Source organism: Danio rerio, chromosome 15, assembly GCF_052040795.2.
Source record: "Danio rerio strain M-AB ecotype USA chromosome 15, GRCz13ab, whole genome shotgun sequence".
Taxonomy (NCBI): Eukaryota; Metazoa; Chordata; class Actinopteri; order Cypriniformes; family Danionidae; genus Danio; species Danio rerio.
In genome coordinates, this window is record NC_141035.1 from 47352501 (window position 1) to 47370000 (window position 17500).

At 37.4% G+C, this 17500-nt stretch overlaps 1 protein-coding gene and 2 long non-coding RNA genes across 24 annotated transcripts in view; 2 read left to right on the top strand and 1 right to left on the bottom strand.

Moving 5' to 3' along the window:
• The window catches only part of gria4a (glutamate receptor, ionotropic, AMPA 4a), an 877747-nt gene that overhangs the window by 715872 nt on the left and 144375 nt on the right, over positions 1-17500 (bottom strand). For 10 of the 11 annotated variants that reach the window (XR_015508478.1, XR_015508477.1, XR_015508479.1 and 7 more), the window contains 1 exon segment: positions 13055-13428. Coding sequence is in view for 7 of the 11 variants with exons in the window: in XM_087282680.1 (XP_087138806.1) it covers positions 13055-13428 (374 nt within the window). In the remaining 4 variants the exon portion in view is untranslated. 11 annotated transcript variants of the gene reach the window in all.
• LOC141377928 (uncharacterized) overlaps positions 1-17500 on the top strand; it is a 244751-nt gene that overhangs the window by 19522 nt on the left and 207729 nt on the right. The window lies entirely within an intron of this gene.
• LOC147840714 (uncharacterized) lies at positions 1549-4881 on the top strand. The gene is made up of 2 exons (XR_015510068.1): positions 1549-3444; positions 3830-4881. It is a non-coding gene; the product is annotated as an uncharacterized LOC147840714 (long non-coding RNA).

Here is a 17500-nt window from a genome sequence, read left to right on the forward strand (position 1 = left end):
CATTAAAATTGAAACATTTTCAAAGATTTCCAGCACCCGGCAAATGCGCTTGAGTGCTTATTAAAATTATTTTAATAAGAATAAGAATAAAATAAGAATAAAATCTTGATATTGATCTAAGCTTTAACTACATTATATGAGTATTAAATTTGTTAGAAAATCGATAGGACCTGCAGCTGTAAATATTTAATTCAATATTTTACACAATCGGTTAACTATAGCCTAAAAATATAAACATTATAGTCATCCATCGTACATGCCTACAACCAATGACTATTTTTCTATGCTTGTTTAACATAGCCAACACAAAACCTTTCTTAAGTTTTAAAGTTTTCTCTCTCACCCTGGTGCGTATGAACTTTTTGCAACCTGTCCTGAAGTGACTGCCGACGAGAAAAAGAAAGCAAGCGCGAGTGGAGAAATTAAATTATTTATTCCATCAACTAACACATTAACTAGAATAAACTAAAATAAACTTTGTCAAATATAATATTGCCATATGTGTGACTAAACTAGATTTTAATTATTCTCCACGTAGACACGGTCTTGCGCAACAATCGGGCAATGATTTAATTCAGGTTTGTCTGGAAACACTAACTTTAGGAGCCTGCTATAGGCCCATTATAGCTGATTATGTTTATTATCAATTTTATATTATTCAGAGTATAAAACCACCATGTTAGCATGCAACATTGTTACCGAATTGAGTTTTGAACATTCAAACGTGCGTTAACCTTTAATAACAAACATGCCATAATACGAATTAAATATAACAAGGTGATATCTATTTAAGTTTGATTAATTGTGCAACCTTACCATTCAGATGTCTCAGAGGTTAAAGTTTATTGGTTTACACACCCAACAGATATCCACAAATAGGTCTTTGGTCAACTTTTGAAAGCATTTATCTGATTTTCATAATGTGTCAACTGTCAATTTCACAGCAGTCACGTCCGTAACGAAGACAAGTCACGTCCGTAACGATAGTTTTTCCTCAATAATGCAAAAATGAAAAACTAAATAAAATTAATTATATATGTTCCATGCAGAGCCAACCCTTATTTTTTTGACTGTTATATATATTTTTGGCTTCTGCATTTTCATTCACAGAATTTTCACAAAGTATGTCAACTCACAAAACTCATGTCTTTTTTTTGTCACGTCCGTAACGCATTCATTTTGCCGTCATTTTAAATATAAAACACCTGCATAGACTGATATTTTTTGATGCCTGAACTCCATGGTTAAGGGGTAAGAAAAATATAAACATATATTTCAATATACTGTTAACATATACCTTCTCTGAGAATATACGTTTCATTTTTTTACTGCAAATGTCACGTCCATAACGCTGGAATCAGCCATATATATATGTGTGTGTGTATATATATATATATATATATATATATATATATATATATATATATATATATATAATATAATATATATGTGTGTGTATATGTATATATATATATATATATATATATATATATATATATATATATATATATATATATATATATATATATATATATATATATATATGTACACAGTCTGCATGTGAGAAGTAATTGCAATGTTCTTTTGGCCTTTAGGACTCCTATGTCTATTATTTAGTTTTGACAAATGTAGTACAAAAAGTCCAAAAGCAAGGCTAGTCAAGGTGCTATAACCATTTAGTGAGGGAAAATTAAACTGAGAAGAAATTTGGGGTGGTATGAGATGCATTTCTTTGTGACTTAACATGCTTAATGTAATTATACCTTTTACTACTTCATACTATTTCAGTTGTGTTCAGAAATGCGAAACTGTATTTTTTGAAGCATATTGATATCTTTATGAAAAAATATCTTTAATTTATTGATGGAAATATTTCCACATTTTATGACTTGCTTGTTATAAAATATAGTTGGATTGAAGGGGGGCGCAAAAGTTGAAGCCGCATACCCATCAGTAAATGTGCAGTAGCGCCCCTGCTCATATGTAGTTGGGGAAGTGTGTTTAGAGAAATACCTTAAATAGCTGAGTATATTTACAGTGCAAATGACAGCAATGAACTACTGTATGAGAGAGGAAAAAGTAAATAATTACATTTGAAAATAAATAAAAAAGAATAATCGTTTAACAATCGAAACCGAGTTAAAGTGTTCAATCAATTGAGGTTTAGTTGAACACACAAACAGGCCCTCAGGCTTCGCACAGCTCATAATCGTATATGCTCAGTCATAATATGGCGAGTCTATTATAAATATGAGCACATCACAGGGTTAAGAGCAATAATCTTTTAAGAAGAAGCGATCTCTGCGTGTGTCACATGAATCACTCGACGTGTCCTAAAGCTGCGCTACAGGAGCGTCACGACACCGGCATCACAGAAACGCTCGCTCTGAAATCAGCAGACAAAAGCAGCCCACAGCGCAGGAGCTTTAGAAAAGTGATGCGTGTATATGCAATGCTTTAGATGTTTCTCTTTTATCCAAAACAGCTTATAAATAATGGAACAAAAGCATTTTGTCAGAGAGCCTGGAGAATATTTTTATTGCAATGAAGTTTAATGCCATAGCTATTAGACTGCGTGTATATTGTATCGCGACAGCATCCAGAAGAACTATTACTTTATCAAAGCTCTTAGAATACCTCAATATTCTTATTAATGTGTTTTGATTCCATGTTATTTAAATGGTAAACAAACAAAAAAAGGTTTAATTTGACAAAAACTGACAAACAACCTACCACCAATCTTGACAGACACATAAGTCAAATGGCAAAAAAAATATGTAACATAATTTTATCCATTCATTTTCATGCATTAAAGGGCACCTATGGTAAAAAATCTACTTTTCAAGCTGTTTGGACAGATCTGTGTGTTGGTATAGTGTATAGACCGTCATACTGGGGTGATATGAACACACCCAGTCCTTTTTTTTTCAATTTATCTACAAAAAAAAGGGTCGGCCAATTGGAGCTGTTTTCAAATCGATCGCACCATTACGTAGGTGTGCGATTCCCCCCGCCCACCGAATTGATTGACAGCTGCGCGCATTAACATGTTCCGGTAGTCGCGTGTATATGTCAACAAGACCAGGCAGACATACGCAAAGCAACCGGGAATAAAAGCTCTGTTCTGTTCGCTAGGATCAGCAATCATCATCAAATGTGATTAAGAGTAAGTTTGACATGTTTAAAGTGTTTTAAAACAGAGTATGTGTGTAATTAATTACAGCGATTTACTTCATCAGCACAGCCGCGTGTCAGAACAATTATAAAAGAAGACGCTTCAATCCCGGTTTGTGGAAGTTAAATCAGGTTTATTTTCTACATTAGCATAACAGATATCCACACAGTACTTGAGGTTAGCCTTAACTAAGCTGTCTGCCTGTTTGTGTGTGTGTCATCTGCGGTGTGCGTGTGCGCGCGCGCGTTAACTTTGTAACGATATTGTGTGTGACTCATCAATGCAACTTCACAATACTGATTAGTAAAGGTTAGTTCTTACTGTAGTATCTCACAAATGCTACGTGAGACCTTCTTCCTTTAAGTCTGTCTGTTGTCTGACGCAGCTGAGGGAGGAGGCATGTAGAAATAGTGGGCGGGAAAAACTCGTCTTAAAGGCGCAGTACGACAAAACCACCCCCAGCTGGAAATCAGTATAAAACAGCATCTTGTAAAAGGTATAATGAAAAATCTGATGGGTATTTTGATCTGAAACTTTATATACACATTCTAGAGACGCAAACGACTTATATTAAATCTGAAAAAAGGGGTAACCTAGGTGCCCTTTAAAGGGGAGCTGTTATGCAGAAATCACTTTTATAAGGGGTTTAAACAGGTGTGTGTGAAGATAAGCATCAGTGTGTGATTACAAGCAGCTTCTGATGGTAAAAATGTATTCTATTTTTAATAATCACCAGCGCTTGACATGAACTTTTTTGATCACCCGCCACTGTGGCTAGTAGTTTTTCATTATTACCCACTCAGCATTTTTACTAGCCACAATTTTATTGTTGGGAAAATATATTTTATACACATAAATATGACTTTGACATGCTAAAAATACTAGATTTACATTTTGCGTTATCTCCACATGCCTCCTTATTATTTTATTTTTTGTGTGCCGTGTATTAGAGCTGCACAATTATGGCTAAAATGAGAATCAGCAGTTTAGGAAATTCGTCTTGACAACAACTGAAGTAGATCTTGTCACATGACTGCTTTTTAGTTCATTTCAACTGGTTCAGTTCAGAGCATTCGGCCTGGTGTAAAACAGAACCCAAACGGCTAAAAAAACCAACAAAGTATCATTTTTAACCTTGAAAGCACCTTTAAAATCACATCAGTGGCCTCTATTTGTAATGCATAAAGATTCTCTCTGTAAAACATTACACGGCATCACATAAGTGACCTGTTTTGAAACCCTTTTTTTTTTTAAAGGAAGCAAGAATGTTTGATTTGTGGAGGAAAAAGTGTGCAATTTTCTCAGTGTCTGCCTGACTGACAGCCCAATCCAGACTGCAGTGGTGATATTGATGGAAAGTCCTGATGTCAGGAAGGAGAGCAGGAGACACACACACACACACACACACACACACAGACAGATGAAACTGAAGGACAAACAGTCCTCCTCTTTGCATGTTCTCTCAGCCCATGTGAGACTTGATAATAGAGAATCAATTTGCTGCAGCTGCTGTTTATACACAGACACATTGGCTTGATTGTTTACTAGACATCTGCGTTAAATTACACTTAAAGCGTGTCTGTGTGCTTCGCTGACATCTAGACATCATCAAACAGCATTTGTGATGCTTTTGCCCTCAGTAATGTGGCGGCTTAGTTCTCAGTGACAGAATGCCGAGCCAGAAATAAAGGAATAACTGTAAGTGATTTACTGTAATTTGAGCGTATCATCATAAACAGTGTTTATAACTGCTTAATATCTTCACAAGGTTGTTTTAATGTCAATGGACTAAGTTATTGTATCCCTTATTATTATCATTATTGATAAAAAATGTTAATTAAGTGCTGTGCACACCATACATAGCATATATGCATTTAAAATGTATTAATTATATATATATAATGTATTAATTTATTGACATGGAATTATTGTATAATTTTCTAAGAATTTATTTTGATGGTATTACACATTTTGTTGACTAAAAGTTGCATTGCAAGTACATGCCAATTAATTCTCGTTTGAGTATCAGTAGACTATCGGCTAAATATCTGTTGATACTGCTCCTTCAACACCATTAACCAGTGGTGGAAAGAGTACTGAGAAATCACACTCAAGTAAAAGTACCATTACTTGCCTAAAAATCTAGTGTGAGTAGAGTAAAAGTATCTGTTGTGAATATTACTCAAAGTATGAGTAAAAAGTAGAGCTCTCAGAAGTACTCAAGTGTAGTGAGTATTATGCTGTTAAAAGCTGGTGCATTTACATTGTAATTTGTGCATGTGTGTGTAAACGTAACATTCTGTAGTGCATCAAGTTATTGCCCAGCAGGCACACAATGTCATAAGTATGGCCAGACGGAATCTACAGACGTTTTTTGTTATTTCTGCAGAGAATTTTGGTAAAAATCTGCGGATTTCTGCGGAATTATTTTTGGAGTATCCAGCATAGTGTCTAAACATAGTAACTAAAACCTTAATATATGAAATAAAAAGTAATAAATTGCTGAATAAAAACTGAATAAATTCAGATTTACTCAAGTAAATAAACAGAATTAATGATGAGCTAAAATCTGCAGAATTCTGCGCGCAGATTCCGTGTGGGCCTAGTCATAAGATGTTAATATTAGGTTAAATTTAGGTTGTGATGTCAGATAACCAAAATTCAATGTTTAGCCAGCATCTAAGGACAACGCTATTTTAATGTCCAATAATAACATCAAATGACGCTGATATTTAGTCATTTAGATTTAGATTTTTTTTAGATTTGATAATTTGTATTCTAGTACTGTATTGCCAAAGGGAGAAAAAAAAAAAAAAAAAAAAAAATATATATATATATATATATATATATATATATATATATATATATATATATATATATATATATATATATATATATATATATATATAGGGCTCGACAATAAGGACTGCCCGATGGCCCGGGGCCAGCTTGCGAGACACTCGGGCCAGTGTACAGAATGTTACTGGCCCGATCGGGCCAGTGCTGCCTTTTTGCCTGCCAGATTAAGCCAGAGCTGCGTGCTGCGACTGTCTGTCAATTGTGTGCAAATACAATCTTACGGTTCTTTCACACATAGACGTTTGTTTCGGAATCGGTCTCGTTTCCCCCCGTTAGCGCGGTTTGTTTGGCATATCCAGCAGTTGCGCTCAGCGCTCGCATCAGCGCCCGCATCCGCACCAAATCAATCAGTCCGAGATCGCCTGAATGAGACGTTCTCTGCCCTATTGAGCGGATCGATTGTAGTGAGAAAACAAAACAATGCAACGAACTAACCACCCAGGCTATATCACAGTGTATTATGATCGTGTAATAGCCATATACACGGCTATATGAAGAGAAAATGATGTGCAGGGCGAGATGTCATTCTTACCGGTAAATGCGAAAGTGAAAGCATGCTGAAATATTACAGAGAGCTGTTTATCCAGCCTGATCTTGGTTTATCCGTCAGGAAAATTGACCGAAGTTAATATCTGATCATTTTTCCATATTTTAATCATATAATATGTTGTGTTAGGCCAGTTGTTTTGTTCATTTCCGCACTGACAGCTCAAAAGACAGATCAACATTGATCTTCTTCGCGATCTGATGAAGTCTCGGTTCATCTGCTATGTCTCTCTATAATTTAAGCCTAAAATGCAGAATTCTAGCCAACGTTTCTTTAATAGATTGATTAATTCAATAGATAGATTTTTACAAAACCTGACAATTGAAATGAGGCTCTGTATAAGAAAGTCTGACCTCTCTGATTTGTATTTGGTGACGATGTCTGTGGGTTGTTAAAATTGTTAAAAGTTGTCAAAAGTGCACATTATAAAATATTCTATACACAACTGGTCAAAAGTTTGGGGTAAGTATAATTGTTATATATGTTAAACTAAGCTTCTTCTGCTCACCAAGGCTGCAATTATTTCATCAGAAATACAAATTGTGAAATGTTGCATAAAATAACTGTTCAAAAGTAGTTTATCATTTAATTTATTCATTTATTCCAGTGATTTTAAAGATGAAATTTCAGCTTCATTACTCCAGTCACATGATCCTTCAGAAATCACTAATATTAATTATTATTATATTTATTAATGGTAATAGTAATAAAAGCAATAATGTCTGGAGTAATAATTTTATTTGAAACTACATACAATAAGAAAGCAGTTATTTAAATGTTGATGAATATTTAACAATTACATTTTTTTTACATTTAATAAATGTAGCCTTGATTAATTTTCCTTAAAAAACATTTCAAAAATTACTGTAAATATATATACACTTGAAGTCAGAGTTATTAGCCCCACTTTGTTGTTTTTTTCTTTTTAAAATATTTCCTAAGTTATGTTTAACAGAGCAAGGAAATGTTGATAGTATGTCTGATAATATTTTTTTCCTCTGAATAAAGTCTTATTTGTTTTATTTTGGCTAGAATGAAAGCAGATTTTAATTTTTTATGAACCATTTTAAGGTCAAATTTATTAGCCCCTTAAGCTTATTGTTTTTCAGACTGTCTCCAGAACAAACCATTGTTATATAATAACTTGCCTAATTACCATAGCCTGTCTAGTTAACCTAATTAACCTCGTTAAGCCTTTCACACACACACACACACACACACATGCGCGCACACGCACACATACACAGTCAAATAGCTATTAACTTTTTTTTTAGGTGGGGCCAGTGAAAATTTTGGCCGGGCAAGTAAAAATCAGAACCACTGGCCTGATCGGGCCAGTAGAAAAAATCCTTAGCGTTGAACCCTGATATATATATATATATATATATATATATATATATATATATATATATATATATATATATATATATACTGCATGTACATATCTCAAAACAATCACAAATTAAATAAATCTATGCACAAATAAGAAAATAATAACCATATTGATGTTTAAAAATTAGGGTATACATCTCTCCATCGCTTTCTCTCTATATGTAAATTCCCTGTTGTTTTGTTCTTGTACTAGAGTTGGTAAATGTAAAGTAACTATTGACTTCAAGTTTAGCTTAAACCATGAAGCAGTATTAATACATTGAAATGCTGTACTCTGATGAACGTTCTCTTTAAAAATGCATGCCTCGTGGCACGTGTGTGTAGCAGTGTAAATCAGTAATGTGCTTTAATGCACAGCTGCTCACCAGGCTAATGCTAATGCCGGTGTTTTTGACACCATTAACCTCTCTGAAACACTGCAGATCACTGTGAGCTCTGCCAGCGCTGCGTTTGCCAGGAATCATGTCGCTTTTTTTTGTCAGAAAGCTCTCAGACAGTAGTTTAAGTCCTGTGTTACAATACACACCGCGTCATGATACGCCAGTGTAAATCTTTGATAAGAAAAGGTGTGAATGTGTTGTTATCGTAGAACAGCAGTAGACGGTGTTCACAGATTCACTCGTCGCAGCATTTTTTTTTGTTTTGTTTCTTTTTGGGACAGATTTGTGCAGTTCAGCGGCCTCGCTTTTCCCCGGACCCCGAGCATCAATATTTCATGGTGCTGCATTCTCCAGCTATCAATAATAAAATGCTATATTCTTATAAATATTCTAAAAATAAAGTGTGATTTTCTGCCGTGCAGCTGCAGGGATGAAAGTTTAATGTTTGTCTTGAAGGAAGCTGTGAGACGTTGAGGTGGCGCTTTCTTCCTCAGCGCAAAGTCCAGCTCTTATTATTATTTTTTTTTGTGCCGAGGCTTCAGGGTAAAGCGCTGGTCAGCGCAAACTAAAGCTGAGGAATTATCTGCTTTACACTCCAAATAAGGAAATATCTGACGTGTGCTGTAATAAAGATCATCAAGCCTGTTGGAAGTACAAAAATGTACTGCAAATAACATTTCTTTAAACCTGACATGTGTATAAACTAGGGATGTAACGGTATCAGAATTTCACGGTACGGTAATACCTCGGTATGAATGTCACAGTACGGTATTTATTGAATCATTTACAGGAAAAAACAAAACTTATGAAAATACTCCAAAAAAGTGTCAATGACATACAAATTAGTCATCTATCTGTAAGCTTTGAAACAGGAACTTCAATTTTAATAACAAAAATTATTAAACCATGTAAAAAAATTAAGTTTCAATTTAGTATTGTTGAAAACTCATCACATTCAACATTTAATCACTCACTCACTTAGATAGAGATGGGTTTAAAGGAAAATTATCATATAAATATAATCTGGTAAAAGCTGGTATCTCTGGGTATTTACAATGTCCCCTGCAACAGAAAAAACCCTCTCATTTGGGACTGAGGTTTCTGGGACAGAGAGATATGACTTGGCCCAGGTTGACAGCAGTGGGTAACGTTGTGCATTGTCTTTCCCCCACTTGAGAGGACAAACCATGAGTCTCATGTCTGCATCAATCTGAACAGTGTGCTGTGTTTCTGCAGTCCCCATGACTGATTATTAGTCGTATTCCCCAACTTGCAGGCACGTGCACACACAGTGCTCAACCTGTGCAGTGCACATGCCCTTTTTAGTCTTGGATAGAAAGTTCCCTTCCAAAATGATCAAAAGTGCCCCCGCGACGCGACACACGCTCCGTCCCCGCTTTACAGTACGCGCGCGACAACACACCTGATAAGAACTCGCGCGACAACACACCTGATAAGAACTCGCGCGACAACACACCTGATAAGAACTCGCGCGACAACACACCTGATAAGAACTCGCGCGACAACACAGCTGATAAGAACTCGCGCGACAACACAGCTGATAAGAACTCGCGCGACAACACAGCTGATAAGAACTCGCGCGACAACACAGCTGATAAGAACTCGCGCGACAACACAGCTGATAAGAACTCGCGCGACAACACAGCTGATAAGAACTCGCGCGACAACACAGCTGATAAGAACTCGCGCGACAACACAGCTGATAAGAACTCGCGCGACAACACAGCTGATAAGAACTCGCGCGACAACACAGCTGATAAGAACTCGCGCGACAACACAGCTGATAAGAACTCGCGCGACAACACCGCTATTCAGTACGCGTGCGACAACACCCGCTTTAGGGTTTTCCAGCTCTTTTTCATCCCCGCTTCTAGCAGCACACTCCATTTCCGCATTACTGGATCTGTAGCGACAACAGACCGCAAGGGATTATGGCCAAGCCTGGGTTGATGGGAATTGTAGTTTCCGGTACCTCCCGTTCGCTTCATTCGCCTGAGCAAATTTTCTCAGAAGACCTATAGTTTCACCGAGTCATGCGACTACGCTAATATCGAAAAAAATTAATATTGCGGTATGACGGTATTTACAATACCGTTACATCCCTAGTATAAACCGCTACGAGAAAGAAAAAAAAAAACATTTAAATTCTCAGATTCTCTAGTTCAGGGGTGTCCATACTTTTTGGGCAGAGGACCAGATGCAAAAACAAAAAAAACGTTGTCGCGGGCCAAATTTTACATACATCAAACAAACACGCGCATATATATATATATATATATATATATATATATATATATATATATATATATATATATATATAACGTCTAAAAACCAATGAGAACAGAAGTCTTAAGCCAAAAATATTTCAATGGCGGCAGCTGCTTGTACATGATAAATAAACTCAATTATGTTCTCTAGGTTTCAGCCATGAGGCGTCACTAGACCCTATTTACTGGGACACATGCCCCAGTAAAAATCGCCTGTTCCCCATGCTTTAAGTTAGTGTTTACTTTTTATATTTAAGTGTATTATTTAAGGGAGTTAACTCCAGAATAAACATTATTCTCTATGTACAACCAAATCAATGCTTGTAAAAGAACGGTAGTTTAATTGAAACAAACTGACGCATACATACAGAAAAAGTTAATGCTGGCGTGCTGCTCCTGCTCCCGGCGTGAATCCTTTGGAAAATTAATGCGCCGCTCATACAGATACGGCTTCTGAGAATGCGCAAGTGATTTAAAGTAATGTTGCACGTCTCCGCAGTAAACTGCAGCAAGGCAGAACAAGGTCTAACATATGAAATACATGGCCAGCAGGGGGCAGCTATGTAACATATTGAGCATACTGAACTGATATACTGTAGCAGCCAGAGCACGCGAGCTAATCTGTGTGAAAGCGCCATTCGTTCTTGAGCTTTTTTTCTTTCAGTAAAGTTTTTTTAATAAGATTTTAATAGGCCCTAGTGATCAACTGTGTATTTTTTGCCTATTTATTTAGACAGCTGTGTGTGTGTGTTATACTATATAGTTTAACTGACTGTTAGCCTATTTTAAACTAGGAGCTCTGAACAAGATTCGAATAACACGAATAACGAATTCGCTTCCACGACCACGTCTTATTAATGCATATCCTGGTTTTAATTAAAGTTATACTTTAATAATTGATTATGAAATGGAATATTTGTTTCTAAAATAGTCCTACTAAATCTATAAAACTAAAGAAATAACATTGTAAAACTGGCCCAACAGCCAGGAGGTGTCAGCATGCAGTAAGTTTTGCAAGTGTGCAAAACTAATGGGTGCTGTTGAAGGGTCACGAAACACCAAAACACATGTTTTGAGCTGTTGACAGTCGTATATGTGTCCCACACTGCTATAAACACTATTAGGACACCTATATTTCACTAAAAAGTGTAAATTGGTTGTTTTTGCGTTATTCAAGCAAATTCGTACTTCCGGTTTGAAACAAAATTTTGAAGCTGCGTCACGGTCATGACATAATAGCGTGTATTCCAGCGTGCAGACTGGACGTCTGTGCCAGAGTGTGTCTTATAACATCTTACAGTGTGCTGCATTAATGCATGAGTAAAGCTTGGTTCAAACCAATCAGCGTGCTCTATTGTGCAACTTCAATAATATTCATTACTGTCACAGTGTTTAGACGACAGACACACCACGTTGTGTTGGCAAAACAAGCGGAAGTGTTGCTTTTATAGTTTGCTGCAGTTCAGTTTTGTTTTCATTTTCTCTCTGTGAGAGCGCAGCTGGAGTCACGTGTGGATTACAGTGTACACGACGCTCGACAACAATAACTTACGTGTCTAAGGAGGATTATTGTTTACCTGAGAGCTGTTCTCATCTGCAAACGCTGAGATCCGGATTCGCTTGTAGTCTTTTCTTAATAAAGACGCGGCTCTAGTTGCTGGTGATTGTCCTGTCTCTACAGATTTGGTAAGTGAGCGACCAGTGCTCTTTGTTTATTCAGTTTGTTCATATCGAACTAAGTTAACTATTGCACCGAGTGTAAACATGTTAGCACCACATTTGATTTTCACCGCATTTAGTGACCGGAATAACACACGCAGCTTTCTGACACTACCTGTCGTGTGCATCTTAAGTTTCCGGGAAATGCGGAGGTTTTTTTTCTCTCATTCGCCGTGCGGTATCAAACATTGCATGAAAAATACACACTTAGAGCAGATCATCGAATCAAATATCTCGTTAGTCCAAGGGCATGAATGAACTCCCTGAATGAAAGAGCCAAACTGCAGTTAAAGTCCACCATTTAATAATTTGGCAAATAATTCGACTACAGATGTCCATGTAGGTCAAACACCATTAGTTTCTCGTGTGTGTGTGTGTGTGTGTGTGTGTGTGTGTGTGTGTGTGTGTGTGTGTGTGTGTGTGTGTGTATTTTGACTCTGAAACTCGCGCATGCCCAAATAGACACTCCCACACCATCTTACTTTAGTTCCTCCGACACTCTCCCCTAAACAGAGCTGGACACGCCCACTTTTCTGACTTTTTCCAAAGTAAAGGTGTGAAAACACCCTGCTGAAATCAGGGGGTTTCATGGCCCTTTAAGGGCTTGTGGCCTAGTAAAGCTTTGTCTAGCAACATCTCTGTTTTCAGCAATTAATGGCAAGAAAATCGGATACCCTCATAAAGCTTCTCTCACCTGGGTGTGAAGTCGCAGCCCTGCTGCATGAATGCGCCGAGGGAGAACCAGAGACTATTGAAGATGCCGAACTCATTGGGGGGCTGGTCGCTGGGCGGACCGTCGGAGCCTTCCTCGGGCTCCTCGGTGTGCCACTCGTACGGGCTGAAGCGGCTGACCAGGAAGAGCACCACGCTCACGCCGATGTAGGCGAACACGATGCACATCCAGATCTCGTAGGCCAGCGGGTCCAGGAAGGAGAAGACGCCGGGTTTGGACTTTTGCGGCTTCTTGATCATGATGGAGATGCCCAGACTCATGAAGGGCTTGGAGAAATCAATCACCTCCTCCCGGACCAGAGTGATGGTCAAAGGGGCCACAGCGATTTCCGCTTTCTGTGGATGGAGGAGAAAGGCTCAGATTAGGGATGCAAATGATGATCCAGTAGTTGTCGATAAGACTTTTAATTGATACAACAATATTGATTTTCCGTTGATAGAATGGTTCATCATTTACTTATCCTTTACTGGATTCAAACAAATATTTCGAGTTTCATTTTTCTTCTAAAGGGCACCTATGATGAAAATCAACATTTGTGAGCTGTTTGAACACAATTGTGTATGGTATAGTGTGTCCACAGTCATATTGAAGTGACAGAAACACAACGAGTCTCTTTTTTGAAAATTCCTGATTGTAAAATTGGATCCAAATGTCATTGATTTTGAGGCTTACTGCAGTCTGATGTAGGAGTGCAGTTTTCCCTGCGCTGAATTGATTGACATGGGCATATTAACATGTCTCCATAAATTAATACATGCCCACAGAACAGGATTTGCAAAGAAAATCGGATTAAAAGATTTGTGTAACTCTCTGTGATCAGCTGCAATTTAAGAGTGAGTTTAAACATTTTTAAAACTGTGCATGTTTGTAATAAATACCATAAAACCATATTCATAACGTCTGGAATTAGCACAGTCACATAGAGGCTATATGAGAATGTTTCAGGTAATATTTATGACCCTTCCAAATATGGTCAAAATCAACAATCTAATATAAGGGCCAATTCTAATAGGGTTGCAAATAGACTTGCAAAACCATTTCTGGAGAATTTTCATACTTACCTCAGCCACATATGTTCAGAGAACAATTTAAAACATTGCATTAGTGTATTCTATGGCACATTTAAAGGATGAGTTATGCTATGTGCGTTGCAGTACACCTCATAGTCACGCATGTGCTGTTGTAATTCCTTATTGAGCTACCAGAAGCTTTACTGTGGCATCAGTGTGTCCAAACATAGTTTTTACAGCCCATAAATTTCCACCAAACCCTTTTTAACAGGTCTAGATAATGAAATATCTTGTTAGCGATTCATTTTATGGCACATTTACAGTAAGTACAAGATTGAAGCGGTTGGTTTTATCAATGAGTGAAGGCTCTTGGGCATCCAAGGGACTTGCAGACAGTAATGTTTACACTGCCTCAGTGATTTAAAACAAGTAAAAGGTCATAGCTCGTTAATATTCATGACCCTTCCAAATATGGTCAAGGTCAACCATCTACTATTAGGGGCCGATTCCAATAGGGTTACGAAAGGACTTGTAAAACCATTTCTGAAACCAATTTTTACACATACCTCAGCCACATATATTCAGAGCACAATTTAACACATTGCATCAGTGCATTCTATGGCAAATTAAAATGATGAGTTACGCTGTGTGCTGTGCAATACACATTACATAGTCATGTCTGTGCAGTTGAAATTCTTTTATTGAGTCACTAGAATCTTTTCTGTGGCATCAGTGTGTTTTACAACCCATACATTTCCACCATACTCTTTTTAACAGGTCTAGATAATGAAATATATTTTGAGCGATGCATTTTATATTACATTTACAGTAAATATAGTATTGGAGGAGTTTGTTTCATCAATGAATGGAGGCTTCTGGGCATCCGAGGGTCTTGCGGACTGTAATGTTTACAGTCCGCAGTCCGCCTCAGTGGTTTAACACAAGTGAAAGGTCATAGCTCATAAATATTCATGACCCTTCCAAATATGGTCAGAACCAACCATCTAATATTATGAGCCGATTCCTATAGGGTTACGAATGGACTTGTAAAACCATTTCTGAAGAATTGTTACACTTACCTTAGCCACATATATTCAGAGAACAATTTAAAACATTATGTTAGTGCATTCTATGGCACATTTAAAGGATGAGTTACGCTATGTGCTGTGCAATACACATTATGTAGTCTTGTCTGTGCAGTTGTAATCCCCTTATTGAGTCACCAGAAGCTTTACTGTGGCATCAATGTGTCCAAACATGGTTGTTACAGCCCATACATTTCCACCAAACCCTTTTTAACAGGTCTAGATAATGAAATATCTTTTGAGCGATGCATTTTATAGCACATTTAAAGTAAATATTGTATTGGAGGAGTTGGTTTCATCAATGAATGGAGGCTTCTGGGCATCCGAGGGTCTTGCGGACTGTAATGTTTACACCGCCTCAGTGATTTAACACAAGTGAAAGGTCATAGCTCATAAATATTCATGACCCTTCCAAATATGGTCAGAACCAACCATCTAATATTATGGGCCGATTCCTATAGGGACACGAATGGACTTGTAAAACCATTTCTGGAGAATTGTTACACTTACCTTAGCCACATATATTCAGAGAACAATTTAAAACATTATATTAGTGCATTCTATGGCACATTTAAAGGATGAGTTACGCTATGTACTGTGCAATACACATTATGTAGTCTTGTCTGTGCAGTTGTAATCCCCTTATTGAGTCTCCAGAAGCTTTACTGTGGCATCAATGTGTCCAAACATGGTTGTTACAGTCCATAAATTTGAGCGATGCTTTTTACAGCACATTTACAGTAAATATAGTATTGAAGGAGTTGCTTTCATCAATGAATGAAGGTTTTAGGGGCGTCTGAGGGACTTGCGGACAGTAATGTTTACACTGCCTCAGTGGTTTAACACAAGTAAAAGGTCACAGTGGAAGTAGGGCATCTTTCGTCCCTCCTGGTGCCTGTAGGAAAACATGAAGTGGTTTCGCTGTTGGATTTAATTAGAGGCCTCCAGCAATAGAGAGAGAAAGCGATGCTGTTAATGCAAGCAAGAGGTCGCATTCAAACTCTATGAAGCACGTCTGCAGTTCAGTAGAGAGTCGCAGAGCAGAAAACGCTGTATTGTATTCCTCTTTTTTTTCTCATAAAAAAAATCCCTTGAGCAACCCAAGGCTCATAATTAACATTTTCTGCAATTCCCACTAACTTGAACTGAAGATTGTAATAGACGTGAGTAATTTGTGAATCCGCCTGCCCTCTAAAGCATGACTCTGAACATTTCAGCTGAATAAAGAGACTGCGCTTGTATGCTTTTTCAGCAGCTGCGGTGCTGAAAATGTATTTTTCATTTATTTTCTCCAGCTGTGTTGGAAAAAAAAATGCAGTTATAAGCCTTGAACCAAACCCACCAGCATTTAGATTAATCACAACACGCTGTGCAAAGAAAAAAAGGGTTAGAGAAAATGCTGTAAAAGACCAAGGAAGAACAGTACATTTTAATGGTACATCTAATACTTTTACTATTTAACTTTAAAGTGTTAGTTCACCCCCCAAAAAACAACATTTAATTTTCATTTACTCTCTCATATATGGCTCCAAACCTTTTTTGTTTTGTATCTGGTAATCCATGCCTTTAAAAAGATATGCTTGTATATTAACACAGGGCTCGAAATTGCGACCATTTTGGTCGCATATGCACCCGAAATTTTATCTATGCGAGCTTAAAATAAATTTGGGAGCATTTCTGCAAGTGCTTAAAATTGTTGTGTGCGACCAGTTTTTACTGCAAAATGTTCACAACATGTGCGAATTCGGGAGACATTCACGCAGAATGCATCTCTAAGCTCTTTGTCTGCACTTGAAACGCAGCGTTTGGGAATGGTTTAAAACAGTTGTCATGTCAACTTGCTGCAGCAAACAAAGCCAAGTCCGTAATGCTTGCCCCGCCTTCATGCTCTTCTTATTGGCCCACTACTGCTATAGGACTAAACGCGAATCATTGGTTAATATCAGCTGTCAATCACTCAGCGCCTTCTGGCTTGGGATGACAGAGAAAGCTACTACCGCGTAAAATTGTAAAGCCCTGAAGATGAGAATAAAGAAAACACTGACAGATTTAGTTTTAGAAACCATGGCACCTAAAGTTACAAATAATGACACATCTTACTAGTGACCATGTGCTGAATGGTAATCCACCATCTACACTTTTCCAAGAGTAGAAGACTTCCATTGGCTTCAAGCTATGAAAAGTCTGTGGGATGGAGTTTTCAGGTAACTGTTTGCCAAATCTAGCATGAGAGCTTCTGTTTCCTTCATATAATCGCCAGATGCTGTCCGCCGTGCACGTGGCAGATATAAGTCAAATTTAACACCACGTAC